The sequence below is a fragment of the Artibeus jamaicensis genome, unplaced genomic scaffold (assembly GCF_021234435.1).
Source record: "Artibeus jamaicensis isolate MK-2021 breed Jamaican fruit bat unplaced genomic scaffold, CSHL_Jam_final scaffold_537, whole genome shotgun sequence".
NCBI classification, from domain to species: domain Eukaryota; kingdom Metazoa; phylum Chordata; class Mammalia; order Chiroptera; family Phyllostomidae; genus Artibeus; species Artibeus jamaicensis.
The window spans coordinates 22,813,173-22,833,602 of NW_026522047.1; the positions used below are offsets into that span (position 1 = coordinate 22,813,173).

Sequence of the window (20,430 nt, forward strand, 5' to 3'; positions counted from 1 at the left end):
CATAGATAAATAGTCATGGAATAAATATGTATTAATAGGATGAAGTTGCTTCCATTTTCTGACTTGAGTAGACAAGTTACTTTCTTTTTTAGAACTTTTATTGACTTTTCTTTATATCAACGTGTTTCTATAAAAAGAGGTAAACCACAAGAATTTAACCAATGGTTAATTTTGTGGGAAAAAAAATAGCTAAGCGACAATAAATGACCAACACAAATGCTTGCAATCTCTGTCACCTTAAAATAATTTAAATTAGAAGTTATGTTTGTTTCAGTGTAAAATTACTAAATAAATAGCACAAACACAAAAGCTAAAGAACTGTTCTTTTCATGCTACTAAAGGGACACTTCAAACAATGTAGAAAAAATCTACATATATTTCATTAAATGGGATTAAAAATACATGAAAAGAGCTATTAATAAATATGCCTCTGTGCTTCCTCCTTTTAAAGCTCAAAACACTGTGGTCTGCCTCATGCCCACATCAAAGGAACCCAACGAACTGAGAATAAGAGAAATGAAAACTCAATTCAATATCTCTCTCCTGGTGCCTAAACACATTTTACAAAAATGTTCTTTGAACTAACAACACACTTAGAAAACCAAAAACAGACCAGGAAGATAAACCCACAAGAGAAAACAACCATGACGTTGCCACACACCCCTTCCAGTTTTCTCCAAAACACTGTTCTTACCAGATGAACAGAGTAAGTCAAAGGCTCTATTTTTAACACATGAGTCTTGGTTGTGGCACAAATAGGTCAATGGAAAAATCTCTTGTCTTCAGGAAAACATGAGCCTGTAACACACACTCCATAAGCTCACAGGGTAGCACGTCTGATATGGGCAGCATCAGAATGAAAGGGCAAAGGGACCAGTGAGCCAGTGAATGAATGCCCTGAAGAGAGAATTTTAGAAAAACTTGGGAAGACGTGACAATGTATGAATTTGCTCATCAGTCCTCAATATTCTTCTCATATAACATCTATAACTGTAAAACTATTCAACTATATAATCAATTATATAAAACTATAATCTACATAATTATAAAACTATATATAAGTATATATAATATATATGAGCATTTATTTAGCATATATATCTAGAAATGTGACAGCCAGCACAGACAAGCTGGAAAGAAAATGAAAGAGTCTGGGCTAGTTTTGAAGAAAAATAGGGTGGACCACAGAACCACCTACCATGGTGTAATAGGGAAAGAGGGTTTTAAATGAAGTTTTGCTTTGTATTATCAATAACACTGTCTTGCAATTTCTTACAAGACTGTAATAAGGATTTGAATCATTTTTCAGTTTAAAACATATGAATTGTTCTTTTATTCCACAAGTAGATATAGCTATACTTACATATACACATCCATATACATATCTACATATATATGCAATTCCTTGAGACTGTTCCTATTGGCAGCTTCTGTAGAGATGGGCCTTATAGGCTAAGCAAGAAAGCCCAGCTTTCTGCAGGTTACAACAAAAGCACAGATCAGCATAGGAAAACCACATCCCCAACTGATCCTTGTTCTATTCTTTGAGAACACCAACAGTTAGATTATCTTCATGGCATGGCCTGAAAGCCTATTATGTGCAGTGGAGAAAATGTGTGTGGAGTGGCAGTCAGCCAACAGATGAACTTGAATGCAACTGCTCAAATTGGAGATTCCCTGTTCACTAGGCAAGCTTTTTCTTATAGTTAGTGATAATGCCATTCAATTTAAAGGTTAAAGCACAGCATTACCAGCCCTTATGAATTTCTTATGAGTTGTGATTAAGTGCAACTAAATTCTAAGTACTGTTAGACTGAGAAATGTCTACAACCTAAATGCACCGATATGAAATACTATAGGTACTGGCCAACAATCACCTGAAGCTATTTCCATTACAAAATTGGTCTTTGCTTTAAAAAAAATAGCACGATACTTCCCTAGATAATGACTCATGCAAAGTGTTTTCCATGATTAATGATGGTATTTGTCCTATGCCTGGTGCCAGGAGTGGGAGCCTATGGCTGACTGAAGCCAGCATGACAACAGAGATATCTTCTAGAAACAGGGCCCTGTGAAGCTCATTCTTCCAGATCTTCTAGGGGAAACTAGATGATAAGTGTGTCGATGTCTTCTAAAAACAATCTGCAAAGTGCTTTTTGATTCTGTGCCCTGATTACTGGCTGACCCATATAAGTTTGGCAATGCTACTGCCCTAGAGGGCCTGGCACTTTGACAAGCAGTTAAGGTCCTCAGTTTAGGGGAATTTCGAAAAAGCCAAGATAAGCAGACCAATTTCCAAAAAAAGTATATTCTTCTGATCTTTTAAATGTTAAAGGGCCATGTCAGTGGGTCATCTGGAGCACGGAAAACTCTGCCTTATAGAAACTGCCATTGTAAACAACTAGTGCTGAGTGGTCACACAGTCCAGATGCACTTTCCAGGCAAGAAGTGGACTGTCCACCTCTTGGGGCTACTAACTTGGGAGATTTGACGTTGTGTGTAAATTACTATTTGTTGCTAATGAATACGGTTGTTGCCAACGGTGTTGTAATGATCCAATAGGACAACACGGAGCATGCCTACCGTGGCCCTGTTCACTGAGGCACTATTTGCAACAGCCAAGTTTTAGAAAAAGCCTAAACATCTGTCAATGGGTGAATAAAGAAAACATGGTACCTATACATAATGGAATATAATTTAGCCTTCTAAAAGAAAGAAATACTGCCATATGCGACAAGACGGATGAACCTGGAGGACGTTATGTGAAGTGCAATAGGCTAGTAACAGAAGGATGAATCCTGTATTATCCCACTTAACCAGGGTATCTAAAATAGTCAAACTCATAGCATGACGTAGTGGAACGGCAGTTGCCAGGAGGAGATGGGGAAGGATAAACAGGAAGGTGCCCAACAGTGGGAGCAAAGCGTCAGCTCAGCAGTGTGCGTGAGCTCCAGAGACCCACTGTCCGCGTTGCCCCTGAAGTCCGCAGCAGAGGACTGTCCACTCACACGTGTGTGAAGAGGGCAGATCGCATGCTAAGTGTTCTTAACTACAAAATAGGATGAAATTGTTGAAAGAAGAAGAGAAAAAAAATCTCATATAAAAGAGAAAAAAATCTTTTTTTTTTTTTGCAGCCTGATTTTTGGACCAGAATAGCTCTACTATCTCAAAAGTATTATAATGTAATATACTTGAAATTTTATGTTTTCTAGTAATAATTATTTCAGACATTATTTTGTTAATAAGAATCTGATAAGATGGGGAGAGTAACAACTTAAATACTAATTATTTCTTTAAAAAAACAAAACTCTGTTTGCTCACTGGTCTTTTTTTTGCAGAAACACAATTACTGTATTAGAAAATGAAAAGGAGCTTTAGGTATTACTTAAAAAAACAAACAAATAAGGAAACTTAAGATCCAAAGAGATTAAGGGAATGCCAGACCGAGTATTAGAAAGGGGTGTCTGTCCGAGGCTCTTTGTACTAACATGATTTGTATACTGAAATGATGCAAATTATTCTTAGATGGAATACAGAAAAAAACCCCACTACTGCCCAGTTGTTTTTCATAATTTTCTGCCTTTAATCCTCATGAAAACTTTGCAACATAGGGGTAATTGTCACTATTTTCTTTTTTTTTTTTTTCAGGTAAGGGGACTGTGGCCACTGAAAATCATAAGACCAGGGGAAGGCAAGCTGGGACTCGGGTCCAGGTCTAATCTAACTATAGCCCCGGCTCTTCTCAATACACCTCGTGGCCTTCTGGAAGGTGATACGAGTCTTATGACATTCTGCTAATAAAAAAGAAATCACCCTGTAATTTTCTGGCTGTCTCACAGAAGATGTTGATTTTGGAGGAGAGCTGTTCCAAGGTCACGTACCTGTGGTAGAGTCGATGGTAAAAAGGGATGACAGGTCACTGGGGACGAGCTCGTAAGCCACTGTTCCATATATCCCAGAATCCCTGTCAGTGGCAAGAACATTGGCGATCTCGGTTCCTGGCTGAGTCTGGCCACTAATGCTTATCACGTAGGTAGACGGGTTAAACACAGGTTCATTATCATTCATGTCCTCCAGTTCCACACGAACAAAAGCTTGGGCACTTAGTCCACCCTGTAGACAAATGAGAAGGGATTACAAATGCATCTTTCCTGAACACTGGGATACAGAATAACTGACAAAGGTCCTAGAACAGACTTTTGAAATGCATAAAACTTTAAAATGAGCTCCTTATAGATGAGCTTACATGTAATATCATGATAGCTATATTTCAGCACTTATTCTTAAATATAAATGCTGTTGCACTTAAGCATGCATGAGACAGTAATTTCAGACTAGAGGCCAAAGATATTCAAAGAAAGTTTTCCTGATATCCAAAGAGAACAAAAATTCACCTTTATCTCCAGAGCATTTTTAACTAGTAAGGAGAAGGGGTAAGGAAGTATTGGTGGAGGATACCATTTTAGAAATGGTCATTGGTGAAAGCCTCACTAAGAAGGTGCCATTTGAATTAGAGACTGATACGGGAAGCTAGACTTCAATGACCTGGACTGGAAAAGCATAACGGAAGAAAAGAGCATGTGCAAAGGGCCTGAGGCAGAAGTGCAGCAGCGTTCGTCCCAGTCCTGCTCCTGGAACCGAAAGGCAGGGACAGGTTGTGGAGGTTCTTTTTGACAGTCTCTGAAAGGACCAAGGCTCTGACCTGTCAGAAGGTTTTTAAAAGAGAAGTTGCTTGATTTGACCTTGATTTTCACTGTTACTCTGGCTGCAGTATTCAAAACAGGCTGAAGGCCGGCAAGGCTGGAAGGAGGGAAATCAGTCAGGGGCTGTTTGGAATCATCAGTGGTAGCACTGAAGGTAATCCTAAATACCTGGGGCCAAATTTAGTTCAGAATTCTGAGTTGTTCAAGTTTTAGAAAAGCAATACACTGCATAAAATAGTGAGAAGTGGATCTGATACCGTTTATTTTCTGTTGCCTCCATCTCAAAACAAGGAGAAGCAGAGAGAACGCAACAGAAGAAAATAATCCTCCGTGATTTTTACTTTTCCAGAGTAAAAACACATGTTCCTACTTTAAAGCACCATTTTCCATTTGTATCTGGTACACTGCGAGACTTTCATCTTTGACAAATATCCTTGGTAAGGCACACAGCCTGGGTTTTCTCACTCACTTATCCCCCCCTTCCCTTGCTCTCTTTCTCCTTTAAATTTCTTTTCTTTTTTCTGCTGTGGCAGGGAGGCACTGAGGAGGAAAAAGACGGTGGGGAGGCAGTTTTGACAGGAGCGGAAGGGAGGTCCACTGCTGTGCAGATCTGGAGGGAGCTCCTGTGAGGGCAAGAGTGCTGTGCAGGATGACATTGAGGACGAGTCTGGAAGTGGCTCTTATACTCCGCGTTTCCATACACCTCAGACTTTGGGGACTAAACTAAAGTAAGAAATACATCTTTAGAAAGTATGATTTTCCTTGTTCTCAGCTGAATACAGTGCCAGGGCCATGCCGGCAATGAAGTAAAACAGAAGACAGAAAAACAAAGGAAGTTGCATATAGCCTATACACGTACAATGCAGATTGGCTCGGTATCTTCAGCAAACCTGAAGGTCCAGGAGGTCCCCAGGTCAGGTGGAGAAATGGGGACTGCAGGCTGATTGTAAGCAGATAGAAAATACTGCATATCTGTTTGATGCAGAAATACTGCATGCCATCAAACAGATAGAAAATACTGCATACCATCAAACAGAGACGCCGCTGTTTCCCCAAATGGTCTTTTTTCCTGCTGCGACTTCCCGTTGCCTTCCCTTTCCCCTTCCTTTCTATTTCTGCTCAAGTTCAAGATGTCTCTTAGGTCTGAGGAGGGGCTGAGACAACAGGTAATAGTAGTAATGAGAAAGTGGGGAAGATGTGAAAAGATGAGGAAGTCTCCGCTGAAGATCTTTGAGAACAGAGATGTTAATTCCTAGGCTCTCCATGAAGATCCTAAATCAGGCAACGCTACCAAAACCAGGCAGCATATTAGATGGACAAAATGAAAAGTGTATTGTCACAGAACAATGAATCTTTCTGCAGTATTAGTCTTAGTCTTCCTTTCTTATGACTTCAACTTTTAGCTGCTGAATTTATCAAATAAGATAAATTTTGTGTCATAGTAACCACTTGTGAATGTTTTAAGTGTACTTTACATATAGTTTCTCCTTTGATTGTTATAATCTCCCTTTTTCAGACTTTTATGGTGTCCCCCATTTAACAGATGAGAAAACCAAAGCAGAGAGAAGCTAAGGAATTTCCCAAGATAAACAAGACTGTAAATAGCAGATCCGCAGGTGTGTCCCCAAAGACCCTGTGACTTCTTTTAGATTAGATTTCTTTAAGGGTTGCTATGGTACCAATTTTACTTTTCGTGAAAGGCTTGTTTATAGACTATATGAGGTAAATGTCAACCACAGACTCAGCCTTAGGGATAAAGGAAGACAGAGTCCTTGTTTACAAGGACTTGCAATGGGGGAGACTGAGGCTGTACAGCGGGTTGGTGGCCCAGTGGAACAGTCTGAAGCCAAATGGTCTGGGTCTGCTGTGTGGCCCTGCCCGCATCTGGGGCTGCAGCCTCAAGAAAGTCAGGGAGTCACTGAGTCCGAGTGGCCTCTTCTGTCAAGCAGGGCTACCTCCTCACCTTGCAGGCCTGTTGCTGGAAGAAGTGACATAACACATGAAAGCATTTATAGTGGTTAATCACCATCAATTATAAGATTTTATAGACTCCTTATCCTAAATACTTGAGGCCAGATAGATCTGTCTTTGAATTCTGAATTACTCAAATTTTATAAAGGTAATATTGTGTGCATGACTAGTCTAAAGTTTCATCCCATAATCAAGCACTTATTACTCTGCAGCAATTAAAAAAATCATGACAACAGTGTGGCTATGGCCATAGGGAAGGGGATGGGGACCAGGTGGAGGCAGGCAAAGGAGAGGAAACTGGGGACATCTGTGATGGTGTCAACAATAAAAAGGGAGAGAAAATAAAATAAAATACATAAGATACGATAAAATAAAATAAAATAATAAAATAAAAACCGTGGATAGCCTCATGTCAGTTCAAGTCAGGTTTCTCAACAAATGAGTTTTTAAAACTTTCCCAGGTGAGCTCTTTGGGGTTTCAGAACTGCAAATGAAGGATGTAGATCTTTATTTTTCAGAAGCTGACCTGAGCTCTGAGCAGTGAACGGTGGGAACCTCAGTGCTGAGGGGATTCTTGAGCTAGGTCCTCAAAAGCAGTAGGATCTTAGATCTCCAGGTGGCATACAGTTCCCGAGTGTGGAGGAGCCCTTTTTAATGTGGACCCTGCAGGGTGGCTGCAAGTGCGTAGCGAGGAGGACTAGCTATAGTCTTTTCCAGCAAGGTTCAACGGCACCCGCTGTTCTCAGTGACTCCAAATCAGAAGTGTCTCAGAAAATTGTAAAGGCTGGTTTGATGCGTCATAGCCAAATAGTGAAGAAACTAAGAAAAGTCAGGATTCAGTCCAGTTTACAGATAGGTAACAAAATCTCAAAGGTGTCAGCTTATTAATTATAGCTCAATAAAGCTGTAGTAGAAAGGTAAAAATATGAGCGTACCCTTTTACTCGGTAAGTCCACTTCTGGAGAGCTAGCTATCTGCTTTACACACAAACCCCGCAGCACAAGCTCAACAGCCAGCTTTTGTCATGAATACATATAACGGTGGAGGGCAAAATCAATTTACTTCCTATACTGTCGGTGTGACACCGCCCAGCCCAGAGCCTGGAATGCTCAGATAGAGACAAAATACCTTTATCTCAGACAGATGTTTCAGCTGCAGAATTCAAGACATCACAAAAAACAGAAATAGAATGCTAATAAACATACACACCAGAAAAAGAGACATTTGCACGATGAGAATAAATGGAGAAGGGAAAAAGGAATTTATATATAAATATGGAATAATTAAATTACAGAGCTTTACCATGAAAGCCCATTTGATTTCCAATGTAATCCAATTATTTGCTTCCATTGCATAACTTTATAGCACCCTCATGGCTTCTGCAGATGAGATAAATAGTGGCTACAGTAGCAGCAAAAATAGTTTACTTCAGAAGTGATACCAACAAAATAGAAGTGATTGATTGAATTTTTTAAAATATTGACAGTCAGCCCAAGATTAAGTAGGAAAAAAAAGCCCAGAACATCTAGGTATCTTATGAGAAAAAAATTATTCTATGGACAAATAAATATCTTAGTAACCACCAGCAAATGAGCTCACAGCAATTTTCTTCCAAAGCACATTCAAGACATGTATTAGGAAGAGAAAGGATAAAGAAAAAAATCACAAACTGTCAAGGTAATGCTGTAAAGTTAAAGGTATTTTGTCTAAGTGCAGTTTATTGTTTTAAATAAATTCATTATGGCCTAAAATCCAACATCTTGAGCCTAAAATATCTTGTCTGAGTTCATTTATTCATTTATTCTTCTGATCCAGTCTAGACTACTATTTAAGGGACAGCCTACCCAGTCCTTGTCAACATTCTTAACTTTATCTTTGCCAACCTTTTTGATTAGGGACGTGTGCTATTGGTAGGTATTGCACAGAACAGTATGACAGGTGCAGACTTCACCTTGTAGAAATGCACAGTTCATCATGGAAGAAATGTATTAATATTATGCAAGCAAGGGAATAAACACTGCACAGTGGACAACACACACACGGAGTCTCCTGTCTTGCTCTCATATATCCTGAGGTGAACATGGGAGGCAGTTTTAGGTCCAAAGTGAAAGCAAGGAAGCTGTTAAAAGCCTGTTATTCAGAGGAAGGGGGAAGACTCTTCTAAATATTGTCTTTGAAAATGCATGGCCAGGCACGCCTCCAGGAGAACTCGTTTTCAGGTGGGCTGCATGCACAGCCCTCTTCTTGGGTCTTCCTGCACTTCTGCAGACTCACATGATGGGCAAGAAGGAGAAGACAGCCACCCAAGTGGAGAAGAAGGGGTCCAAACATCACAGAAGAAGGGGACTTCGAAGCCCTGATAGCCCATTTCCAGATACCAGTTGCTAAAAAGATGCAGAGCACAGAAACACTGTGTCCCCACCTTTATCCACATTGTATGTGTCACTGTCTGCTCATCCTGAGAAAGATGAATTGATGATCCTCTTTACTACATGGATCTTTAAATGGTCCTGCATTTGGCAACAGAAACCTGGGAACGAGCCAAATCAACACAGGGGTCTTCAGGTCAAAGTGGGTGCTGGATGGAAGCCTGGAAGACAGCTAATTCTTTGGGTAGTTTCCATGAGCGTATGAGGGATTATATCATCACAAAGACATGTATGTCTGTAACCTGGACACATTTATATGGAGCAAGCTGTCCCTATGAGCAACTGGGCTTGCACCCAGACTGGGCTGCCAAATGCCCACCCCTCGTGGGGGAAACAACCATCTACGGGGGCTGCCGGAAACAGTCGACAAAGGTGGACAAACACACTGTGCATTCAGCTATGTTCTGACTGAAGGCTGGGGAGGGAAGAAAAGGCAGATGGGCCTGGACTCAGAGGCCTCCCTCTAACATCAGGCATCACAGTGGCGATGGCCTGAACCATAGACGCTGCTCCGCAGGGGTGTTCGCAGTGGGGAAGAGGGAGAAAGCCTGGAGGACAGCTTCGTTAATGGCCTGCATTCTGACACCACAAAGAACTGCTGGTCTGTGGGACAGCTGAGGGGCCCTGGGTCAGAGCAGAGGAAACATGGGTGAATCCAAAAGAAGTGCAGCCATGCCCTGGCTGGTGTGGCTCAGTGGATTGAGCGTGGGCCTACGAACCACATGATCGCAGTTCGATTCCCAGTCAGGGCACATGCCTGGGTTGCAGACGGGTTCCCTACAGGCCAGTTCCCAGCAGGGGACACACAAAAGGCAACCATACATTGATGTTTCTCTCCCTCTCTCCTTCCCCCCTTCCCCTCTAAAGATAAATAAATAAAATCTTAAAAAAAAAAAAAAAAGAAGTGGAGCCTGGAGGTGATAACAAACTGGAATGTGGGGAAGCCGGCACCCGGGAGCCCTGGGGGTGGTCGAAGTAGTGGCTGAAGCGGGTGTGGCGATGATCACTGCTAAACAAGTGCCCTCTGCCCCAGACACTGGAAGAAGGAAGATGATTCTGACAAACCAGTGCCCTCTGATAGAGCCAAGGTCTCACTCAAAGACTGCACTGGCCATGAAGCACGTTCTACATGGATGGAGAAATTATTGAAGCAGTTTGCTCCACAGACTAGAACAGAAGACCACGCTGGAGGTGGATCCACATACTCAAGAGCATCTGGAGGAAATCAACTTGGAAAAGGGTGGGGATGAGATACAGGGTGTGAAAGGAGAAGATGAACATGAGAGATGATGACAGCAGGGGGGCAAGTGGGGAGGAGGATGAAGGGGAAGAGCGCTCGTTGGTGGCGTCTGAAGAAGAGTCTGAGGACTGTCTGCCCAGGACCGAGCAGAATTGAGTGAAGCTTGTATGGAATTGCATGGGATTTGACACAAAGAAGAAGAAAGTGCTGAAAGTTGCCTGCCAGGCCAAAAACTTTCTTTGATGATTTAAGGCGCTATCCTGGGACAACAGTTAAATTGAATGGTGAATTCCCTCAGTTTCACTGGGTGCTACTTCCAATAAATTGGAGTGAGACCAGGTAGCTACAGGGATTTTCCTTTGTGTGGCCTTAAGTAGACCAGGAGAGCCAGTGAACCCTCTGCCCGCCTCTTCAAGGGGACTGCACCAGAGCAGCATATTCTCCGTGCACTCTATTGGCTGTATTACTTTGACATCTGGGACCTTACTGATCCTGGAGGAACTGACCAGGATCCAGTGAGCGTGCTCCTCAAAAGTAAACCAACCAATCAAAAGCCCACACCCCGACCACCTTCTTTATTGGCATTTCACACTCCAGGCCGTCATGTGTCTGCCTTAATCACTCCACAGCCAGGTACCAGATAGCGAGAGGCAGCCCCACTGCCCCAAAGGTTCACTGAACCTATTCAAACTGGCCAATCATAAGCCTGCTTATTCTGCCTCTCCCCTTCCTCCCCTTGGAAACCACAGTAGAGACCCCTGCCTGAAGTCTCTCCTCTCTCCCTCTGCCTCCTGATCCCACTGTTTCTCATGTGCACACACACACCGTCCCTTGGTGTGGCATGCCTTCTTCTTGGCATCTGTGAGTACAACAAACTGTCCCTACAATGGCAATTATCTCCTTACCCACACCTGAATAATAATGAAACCTACATTAAACCAGGCAGGGTGCAGACCGGCTGCCATCTGTCCCTGGGCTGGGCTGAGGATGAATCACCCAAACAAGAGGATGAAACCTTGAATATGAAGTACCCACAGGAAGGATGTCTTTGGTCCAATAATCTAGAATATGTTGTACTTTGTTAGAGGATTTTCCTCCTATGAAACAAGAGGTTTTTACAACAGAATATTCTGATTCACATACATCCTTGTCAGTTCAGGCTGCTGTAACTAAATACCATGGACTGGGAGCTTTATACACAACAGAAATTTATCTGACAGTTCTGAAGGTTGGAAGATTGAGGTGCCAACATGGCCAGGTTCTGGTAAAGACCTGGAGACTGCCAACTTCTGGCTGTGCCCTCAGATGATGGAAGAGCGAAGGAGCTCTCGGGGGGAGGGGGGTCTCTTATTAGAGCACCAATACCATTCATGAAAGCTCCACCCTCAGGACCTTCCAAAGGCCCCGCCTCCTAATACCATCAACTTCTACATTTGGAGGATCACAAACTTTCAGACCACAGCAATTATCACCCCGAAGATCATTTCTTCTTTGATTTCTAAAAACTACCAAAGCTGCTACACAGCCTGTAAACACTTTCTTAGCTATCTTGAAAAGAAAATAGCTTTTGGCTGGGGAGGGGGGGATGCATTCCCTTTGTTCAAGCTGGGAAAGCTTTGTGGAAGAGCGACATGGTTAAAGATGCCCTTGAACACTGCCATAGACACTGGTAAGCTGGGAGGAAAGGAAGGAATTTCCAGAGTAAGAGTGGAGAGTAGGTTCAACATGGAAACAGAAAAGAGTAAGCAAGGAGGTTTAAATTAAATATCTGGATTGGTATCCTTTATTCCACTGAAAATGCTCCTAATTAATGCACTATGTTTTGGCAGTAAATTTTTTTTTCTGGCATCAAACAATCTTATTTCTGTTAAGATAATTTTTATATATACTTTTACAAAGTCATCTGAAACCAACTAATTAGAAACAGATGTTTGACTACTGCAGTATTGGATTTAAACTGGTTGTGCAATTCTGAGATGGCCTTTTATAATTGCTTTAAAATCTATGAAGAATATATTTCTGAAGCCCTGGATAAATATTTGCATGTGCATATATTGAGCTTTAAATAATCGCACAGACTTGAATGAATCTAAGTTCCTCTGTTTATTCCTATTGTTGCTTCCCACATGTTCTTACATAGAAAAAAGTATTCCTGGACTCACATAGTCAGGGGTTGGTAAAATCTAATCAAATACTTCACAATAATTCCACTGAGTATAGTAATAGATCATAGTAATTTTACTGGATATTTTCATGTGAGTTTCTACACATTTACTTATAATAAGTATATTTAGACTCCTTTTTGCCCCATCAACTCATGCCATAAGTAGGTAGATTCTTCCATTAATTTCAAAAGAAAAAGCTTAACCAGAAAGGTGTTAGCAGTGCCTGTCTACATGAAGGAGCGGTCAGTAAGCAGATCAAAAAGAAATGAAGAAAGTCTTCAAAAGAGACTTACTGAAAATAAAAAGTGCAAAACACTGTGTATCTCTGCTCTAATGGAGTGGAAATTGGACAAGCTGTTTCTAAAATGTACTTGGAAATGTACATGGTCAGGAGTAGCCAAGGTAATCTTGAAAATAAAGAACAAGGTTAAAAGAATACATATATCATGACCTATTATAAAGCTAAAAAATTGAAAGGGTATGGAATAGTACAAAGTTGACACATAAGTCAAAAATAGGGTGTCTAAAAATAGACACACACATATACAGTCACATGATTCATGATAAAAGTGATACTTCTGTGCTGCGAGGAAAGAGTGATCATTTCAGCAAATGGTGCTGTGTCAACTGAATACCCAGATGCAGAAAAAATATGCTTTCCTCCCACTAGATTGAAAAAGTAAGCGTAAAAGGTTAAGCAATAAAGTTTTTGGAAGAGATCCTAAGAGAATACCTTTGTGTCCCTAAAGTAAGCAAGTACTTCTTGAAAGGACAGTTGTAGAGAGTGGTGCGGTGGAAATGGAGACAACTACTTGAACAACAATAAAAAATAAAAATAAAAATAAAAAGGACAGTTGTAAAGGGAAAAAGTACTAGTTGTAAAAGGAAACAGATTGATGAACTGAGCTTTATTAGAATTAAGAACTTCTGTTGCTCAAGAGACACCAATAAGGGAGTAAAAAGGCAAGCCAGAGAACAGGAAAAGACATAAGTAATGAATATATCCAAGAAAGAACTTGAACGCCAAAAATACAAAGAATTCATACAAATCAATAAGAAAAGAAGCCAATAGTACAATAGAAAATGGGTAAAGTATTGAATAGACACTTCACAAAATGAGATAAACAAACAGCCAAATGAACATATGAAAATGTGCTCAGTTCATTAGTCTTCAAGGTAATGCAAAGTAAACTCTCAAAGTACTGTACCACTACACAAATACCAGAATTGCTATAATTAAAAAAACATTAAATACCAAATGTTGGGGGACAATGTGGAGCACATGAAATTCTCATACTTCACTGGTGGGAGTATAAATTGGTGCAACCATTTTGAAAAGTATTTGATTTTCTTATAAATTAGCAATTCCACTCCTAAATATATACTCACTATAAATGCTTACATTTGTTCACCAAATTGGAATGTATGAGATAGTTAATAGAAGCACTACTTGCAATAAAAATGGATACGTTCAATTATAGAATAAATATTACTGTGAATTCACAGGAAAAAATGCTCTAAACTAATGAGGATGAGTGAACTATTGATATACACAACAGAATAAATGATTCATACAAATGATGCTGGACAAAAGCAGCAATAAAAACACATACCATATGAATCCATTCACTGAAAGTTTAAAAATAGGCAGACAGTGTTTGGTGTTCAAAGTCAATAGTGCTTATTCTTAAAGGGTGAAAGGTTGGAAGCCATAGTTATAGCAAGAAGCCAAGAGAAGGGCTTCTAGGGTACTAGTAATGCTTCTTCATCTGTTTTCATGCATGTATTTATCCAAGAAGCTGTATTTATCATTTGTCTACTTTTCTGTGTGTTTTTTTAAATTTCAATTTAAAAGTTTTGAAAAAAAAATGTAAGAGCCAATTTAAAGGAACCTTCACTGATCTAAGATGGGTCAATAGGTACATCAGAAAGGAGATGTTCAGCAACATATGAAACAGATTGAATATGCTAAAATCCAAGAATTTAAACATATTTGATCTGTTTCTTATGTTGCTGAAGGAAATGAAGGGATGAAGGAAAGCATCATCAGTACTCTTTGGGGAGGGCGAATGTACCAACTCATTATTCCAAAAACTGTTAAAATAAAGAGAAATAATCAAGTGTAACTTGCCTTTCCTGTATGAATCATGTAGCAGGGTAATCAAGTAGTTAATGAGAGAATATTCTTAGTTGAACATTCCACACAATAAATGCAAAAGGAATAACAGAATTCAAAATCACCATATCATTACCCATAATGAAATAATGGTATGTGTCTGCTGATGCAATAAGAAGCACATGGCATCACCTAAATGGACCCAAATCTAATCAGGTCTCTGGCTCTAAATGCCAGTTCATAGGAAATAAGATTTTTTTAAAAACTTTAAATTTCATATTAAATGAATATTAAATGCAATTTCATATTAAATGAATCCCAAGGATGTAACCAGCCACATTCAGAATGTAAAACATTTACAGTGCAAATGACCTGATTTCTTCCAAAAATAAGTATCTTATGAGGAAATAAGGGGGATGGGAGCTGACTACCAGATTGAAACTTAAAAAAGATAAGTGATCAAATCAATCTGTGAACTTATTTGAATTCAAACAAGCAGATTATTAAAAGACACCTTTAGATAACCCAGAAATTTTTAAATGGATAAATATTAGATATGAATTAATGTTAATTTGTTATAGTTATGTTTTTAAAAATCATTATGTACTGGAGATATTATTGAAGTATTTATGGATGAGATAACATGATGGATGGTATTTGCCTCAAAATTCTCCGGCCAAAAAAAAAAAAATAGAGGTAATGATTTATGAAACAATATTAGCCACTGACAATCATTGGTCCTCTTAAAGTATACACAGTGGTTCGCTTTTGAGTCTGTTCAAAATTTCATACATAAGACTTACCCCATCTTTAGCTTTCACCAAGAGATCATAGGTGGCTGGATCCCTTTCCCTGTCGGTATCTTGAGAAACACAGATTCGCCCATCATGTGGATCAATCTGGAAGGCTTGAGGTGCTTCGTAGCTCTGGAACCCATCATAAAGAGAATACTCAACCAAGCCGTAGACTCCTGCATCCGCATCAGAGGCCTTTACCTATGGGACAGGAGGTTGACCCGTGAGGAGAGAGGAATGCTAGCGGCCCTCTTCAGTTGGTCATGAATTACCATCATGATTTGCACAACCAAGTAACTAACCCCCACAGCTTTTCACAGAGGGCAGGCTTTGGTTTTGTCTCTCTCTCTCCTCTTACCTTCTGTGACAACCTCCCCTCACTTTGTGAGTTCTCCTTTTCATTTAGTCTCCTCTATACTTTCCCAGGACCTCTGAAAGTTTAGGCTCCTTGGGGCTCAGCCCTTGGTCCTTTTGCTTCCTTATTCCTCTCACTATATCTGAGTGATTTCATCCAATCTCAAGGGCTTAAAAACATCCACATGCTAACAACTTGACAACATATCTGTGGATTCCCTTTCATACTGAAATCCTTTAAGTGATGGGTTCAAAACCCACCCCCACCCTTTCAGAATAGCAATGGAAGGGCAGATAAACCAAGGTCATGGGTAGCACAATTACTAGTAATCAAATCCAACTGACAGAATTCACCCTGGAGTATGAGGCTTGAGTTTCCCAAGCCAGGTTCCTGGCAGGAGTAAAGCCTCCACTGGGGCCCCACAGAGCCTGCAGACAGAGTCCTACACACAGACCTCACGGACCAGGGTATGCACAGGATGAGACCCAGCCCATGACCTGCTCATGGAAACACACACACTGACACGGAGCAATAAATCACTGACCAGAGGAAAGGGCGTGTTTCCCTTTGCCCATAAATACCTTTTATGTTAGCAGTGCCTGGTGGAAAAGATGAAGGAACTGGAATTATGAAAGGCATTTCAACTTATTTATATTAACTATAGGAATATTTAGTGAGAAGTACAGTGGGCTATATGGAACTTAAAATATTTTTGAGTGCAAAGGCTTTGCAATCCAATTAACAGCTAGCATTGAAATAGTACTTACAATGAAAGAAGCGCTTTAAGGGAAGATCAACTGAGAGAGAGAGGGAGGGAGGGAAGGAAGGAAGGAAGGAAGGAAGGAAGGAAGGAAGGAAGGAAGGAAGGAAGGAAGGAAGGAAGGAAGGAAGGAAGGAAAGAAGGAGAAAGAAAGAAAGAAAGAAAGAAAGAAAGAAAGAAAGAAAGAAAGAAAGAAAGAAAGAAAGAAAGAAAGAAAGAAAGAAAGAGAAAGAAAGAGAAAGAAGCAGACAACTACATGTTATGGAACAGGTACTATCTTAATTGCTTAATATATATTACATACTTATAACTTGTATCAACCTCCACTTTACAGATAAGAAAAGTAAGGTCCGGTGGGCTTAAGTAGTTTGCCAAAGATCACATAGCTAATAAGTGTTAAAACTGGCGTTCAGATCCAGGCAGCTGGACAGCAGAGGATAAGCTATTAACGATCATATCATCCTACCTCCCAAGTCCTACCCCTTGTCAGTTTACCCTTAATTTATTTTTTTAATATTTTTTAATTTTATTGATTATGCCATTACATTTGTTCTATTTCCCCCCTCCATTCCCCTCCACCCTGCACACCCCTCCCCCTCCATTCCCCCCTTTAGTTCATGAACACGTGTCTCAAGTCCTTTAGATTCTATATTTCCTGTACTATTCTTGCCCTCCCCCCTATCTATTTTCTACCTACTGTCTATGCTACTTATTTTCTGTACCTTCTCCCTCCTTCTCCTTCTCCCACTCCCCTGTTGCTAATCCTCCATATGATCTTCATTTCTATGGTTTACTCCTGATCTAGCTGTTCTCTTAGTTTGCTTTTGTTTTAGGTGTGGTGGTTAATAACTGCCACCCTTCATTTATTGAAGAAGAAAAAAAAAGAACCTCCCAAATCTCCTGAACTTCCTCTAGTGCAGAACTTGTTAGATTGCGTGCAACACCCTTCCAAGTAACTGTTTACTTAATACGCACATGGCTTTCCCCCCAGAACAGCATTAGCACAAAGAAAATCAACTGGCAGTAAAACCGGTGCTCTGGAGTCATAGCTGAACCTTCTATTCCATGCGGTCAAATTCCAACTGGTTTCCCAAAAAGTAGAAAAATAGATACAGTGATAACAATTGGAAATGAAAGAGAATTAAGCAGATAATTCAGAGTCCAACATCCCCCTAATAGGTATCCTATAAAAAGAGAACATAGAAAAGGAATAAAAAGGAGTGGTTATTTCTCTGATTCACAGGACACGTACTGCTGAGGCCCGAAAGTCATCATGATAGTGGAAGAGAGAGTGGAGGAACCATTCTTGTTCTGAACTTCCTCACCCCAGAAGTTAAGTTCAGATCCCATTCACTGCACACAACTAGTTCCATGGCCCCAACCTAACTGGGAGAGAGACTGGGAAAGTGAAGGATGGCGAAGATGTTTGGTGAATACAGTCTCTGCCACAAGTGCCTCTATGTCTTCGTTAGAAGGCAAGCATGTAAGATTATGTGGATTTCTAAGGAGCCTCTACTATGCAGTGGAATTTAAGCAAGTGGAAAGCTACACCCACTCAAGGCTTCCCAATGTGATCCTACTTGGGCAGCCCTACAGGTGTTTTGGAGGGAGGCACAATCGAATACAATCAATTACCTACATTAATAGTATTTCTACTATAGTCAAATTAACTCTGGATATTAAAAAATTGATCTAATCATCATCTACACACTGTACATTCAGGAGCTATACCCTAATTATTATGTTTCCCAAACAAAACCCCATCCATCCCAGTAACATGTTCAACAACCAAAGTTCTCAATAGGCAGCACCCTTCATTCCATTCTACATTGACCATATTACTGGAATGGGACTTTTGGGGCTATTGCGTAGTGTAGCCCAGTGGTTCTCAGTCAGGGGCAATTTTGCTTATGAGGACATTTAGCGATGTCTGGAGACATTTTTGATTGTCACAGCTGGGGAGAGGGTGCTGATGGCATCCAGTGGGTTGAACCAGAGATGTTGTTAAACATCTTACAAAGCACTAGGCAAAACTCCACAATGAACAAGTCTCTGGCCCAAGTATAAATAGTTCTGAGGTTGAGAACCCTGCACCTGATGAAAAACTCTTAACAATTGGCAATATTACCTTCCTCTTTGTCTTTAAATTTTCCAACTAATGACACAGTCTTTTAAATTTATCTTCACTCTCATCTATCATGTTCTCTGGCAAAATTTTATCCTGTGCAACTAGCTAACATGTTTGTGAGTTATTCTTCTCATCAGATGGGCTGAACCAGGAAACCCACAAACTTCCCCACTACAAAGGACTAAATTCCAAGTACATTTGGTCTATTCCATTCTGGCAGCTGTTAATGATTTAGTAGCCTCAAGTTCCCAAAGACACCAAATATATCTTCTAAAACCATATGGTATTCTCAGTAACTTTGGCTTGATTGGAAGATAAGTACAATGATCTTTGAGTTCTAAAACTCATTCTCAGCCTTTAACAGCACGTATTAACATGTTATTTAGCTTACATAAAATAAGTCTTCTTATTTACACTTTTTTCTCATCTGGACTTTTGGTAAAGCAAAATATAAGGAATGAAAAGTGGGACAAGAGTACTGATCTCAATTTATGTTAGCAGTTCAGATTCTGAGTTTCAGAATCACAAAGTAAGAACATATTCCTCTTGGTTTGTAGTCAACTTCCTAAAAATATTGACCTGATATTCCGCAACAACCCAGCCTATCAACTAATATTGGTATTGAATGCCCATAATTAATTTCGCCTCTTTATGAGGTCTATAATCCCCTATACCAAAGTTAATTTCCCATTGACTGACACATAAAATGTTGGCAATTTAAATAAATTTAAATCTAAATAAATTCTATTGAAAGTAGAAATGGCTTTGCCAAACCTTAAAGAGGAAATTGTGATTAATAAACAGGCTTGGCACGCCCTTTCTCCTGAGATAGCTGCTTAAATCAGAGAGTCAGAGAAGCATCTGACCAGAGTCTATTCTCACAACCTTACGGGGCTGAGTTAAGGATCCAGAGGATCTCTGGAGGGTTTTATCCTTGAATCTACTTAGAGGCACATTCCAGCACTGTCAGTGGTACCCCTGTGTGCTTCTCGCTCCCCATGTATTTCTTATAGATGGAGGTGAACTTCATGATTTTACTTTAAAATGACTCTGACTCAGAACTGCTCTCCCTTAGCCTGATCTTTTACAAATTCAATGGAGACACTATAAATATGCAAAATGTCAATAGGATATAAATACCTCCCTGATTCCATTATTAGCTTCCCGAGATATAAAGAATGTATACCACTTTCTGAAGTGTTAAAGGAAAGATATTCCTTTTATCCCTGGGTAAGGATTCTTCCATATGCACATGACAGGGGACAGGGGATAAATGGAGGACATTGGCACTAGAAAGCATGTTTGCATGTTCCACAGTGGAGTGAATTGATTTGCATTTCCCTCACCAAACAGCTTCCCCCAACCCCATTTAGGAAAGTCTTCTCTTCAACCACTGGGCAGCTCTGCTGGTGGTCACTTACCCAGCCAATCACATTAGCACACCAAATTCGAAAGTCAACCCAAAGTCATAGGGTGATACATTGTCAATCACATCATTTAATTCAGTGACATTTACAGAAAAGCTGGAGAGCCCAATTTAAAAAAAAAAACAAACACCAAAAATGTCCTGGAGAAAAGTAGCTGTATTTTAGATAAAATTTAAAATTAAGTAACTCACTTCAACATGTTTCTTAACTATAATTTCCAAAATTATGTGCTATATCCATGAGCATCTAACAATTTGTCTGAAAAACAAAGTTATTGACACAACAAACCCACACATAGAACTTCAAACAGAAAGCAGAACAAAAGAAAAAGAAATCACAAAA

General features: G+C 40.0%; 1 protein-coding gene across 1 annotated transcript in view; it reads right to left on the reverse strand.

Moving 5' to 3' along the window:
- The window catches only part of DCHS2 (dachsous cadherin-related 2), a 176,942-nt gene that overhangs the window by 71,791 nt on the left and 84,721 nt on the right, over window positions 1-20,430 (reverse strand). Inside the window, exons 2-3 of the mRNA XM_053658565.1 lie at window positions 15,428-15,619; window positions 3,882-4,113 (exon numbers count right to left, since the gene is read on the reverse strand). Coding sequence (XP_053514540.1) covers window positions 3,882-4,113; window positions 15,428-15,619 — 424 coding nt within the window. The remainder of the gene's footprint in view (window positions 1-3,881; window positions 4,114-15,427; window positions 15,620-20,430) is intronic.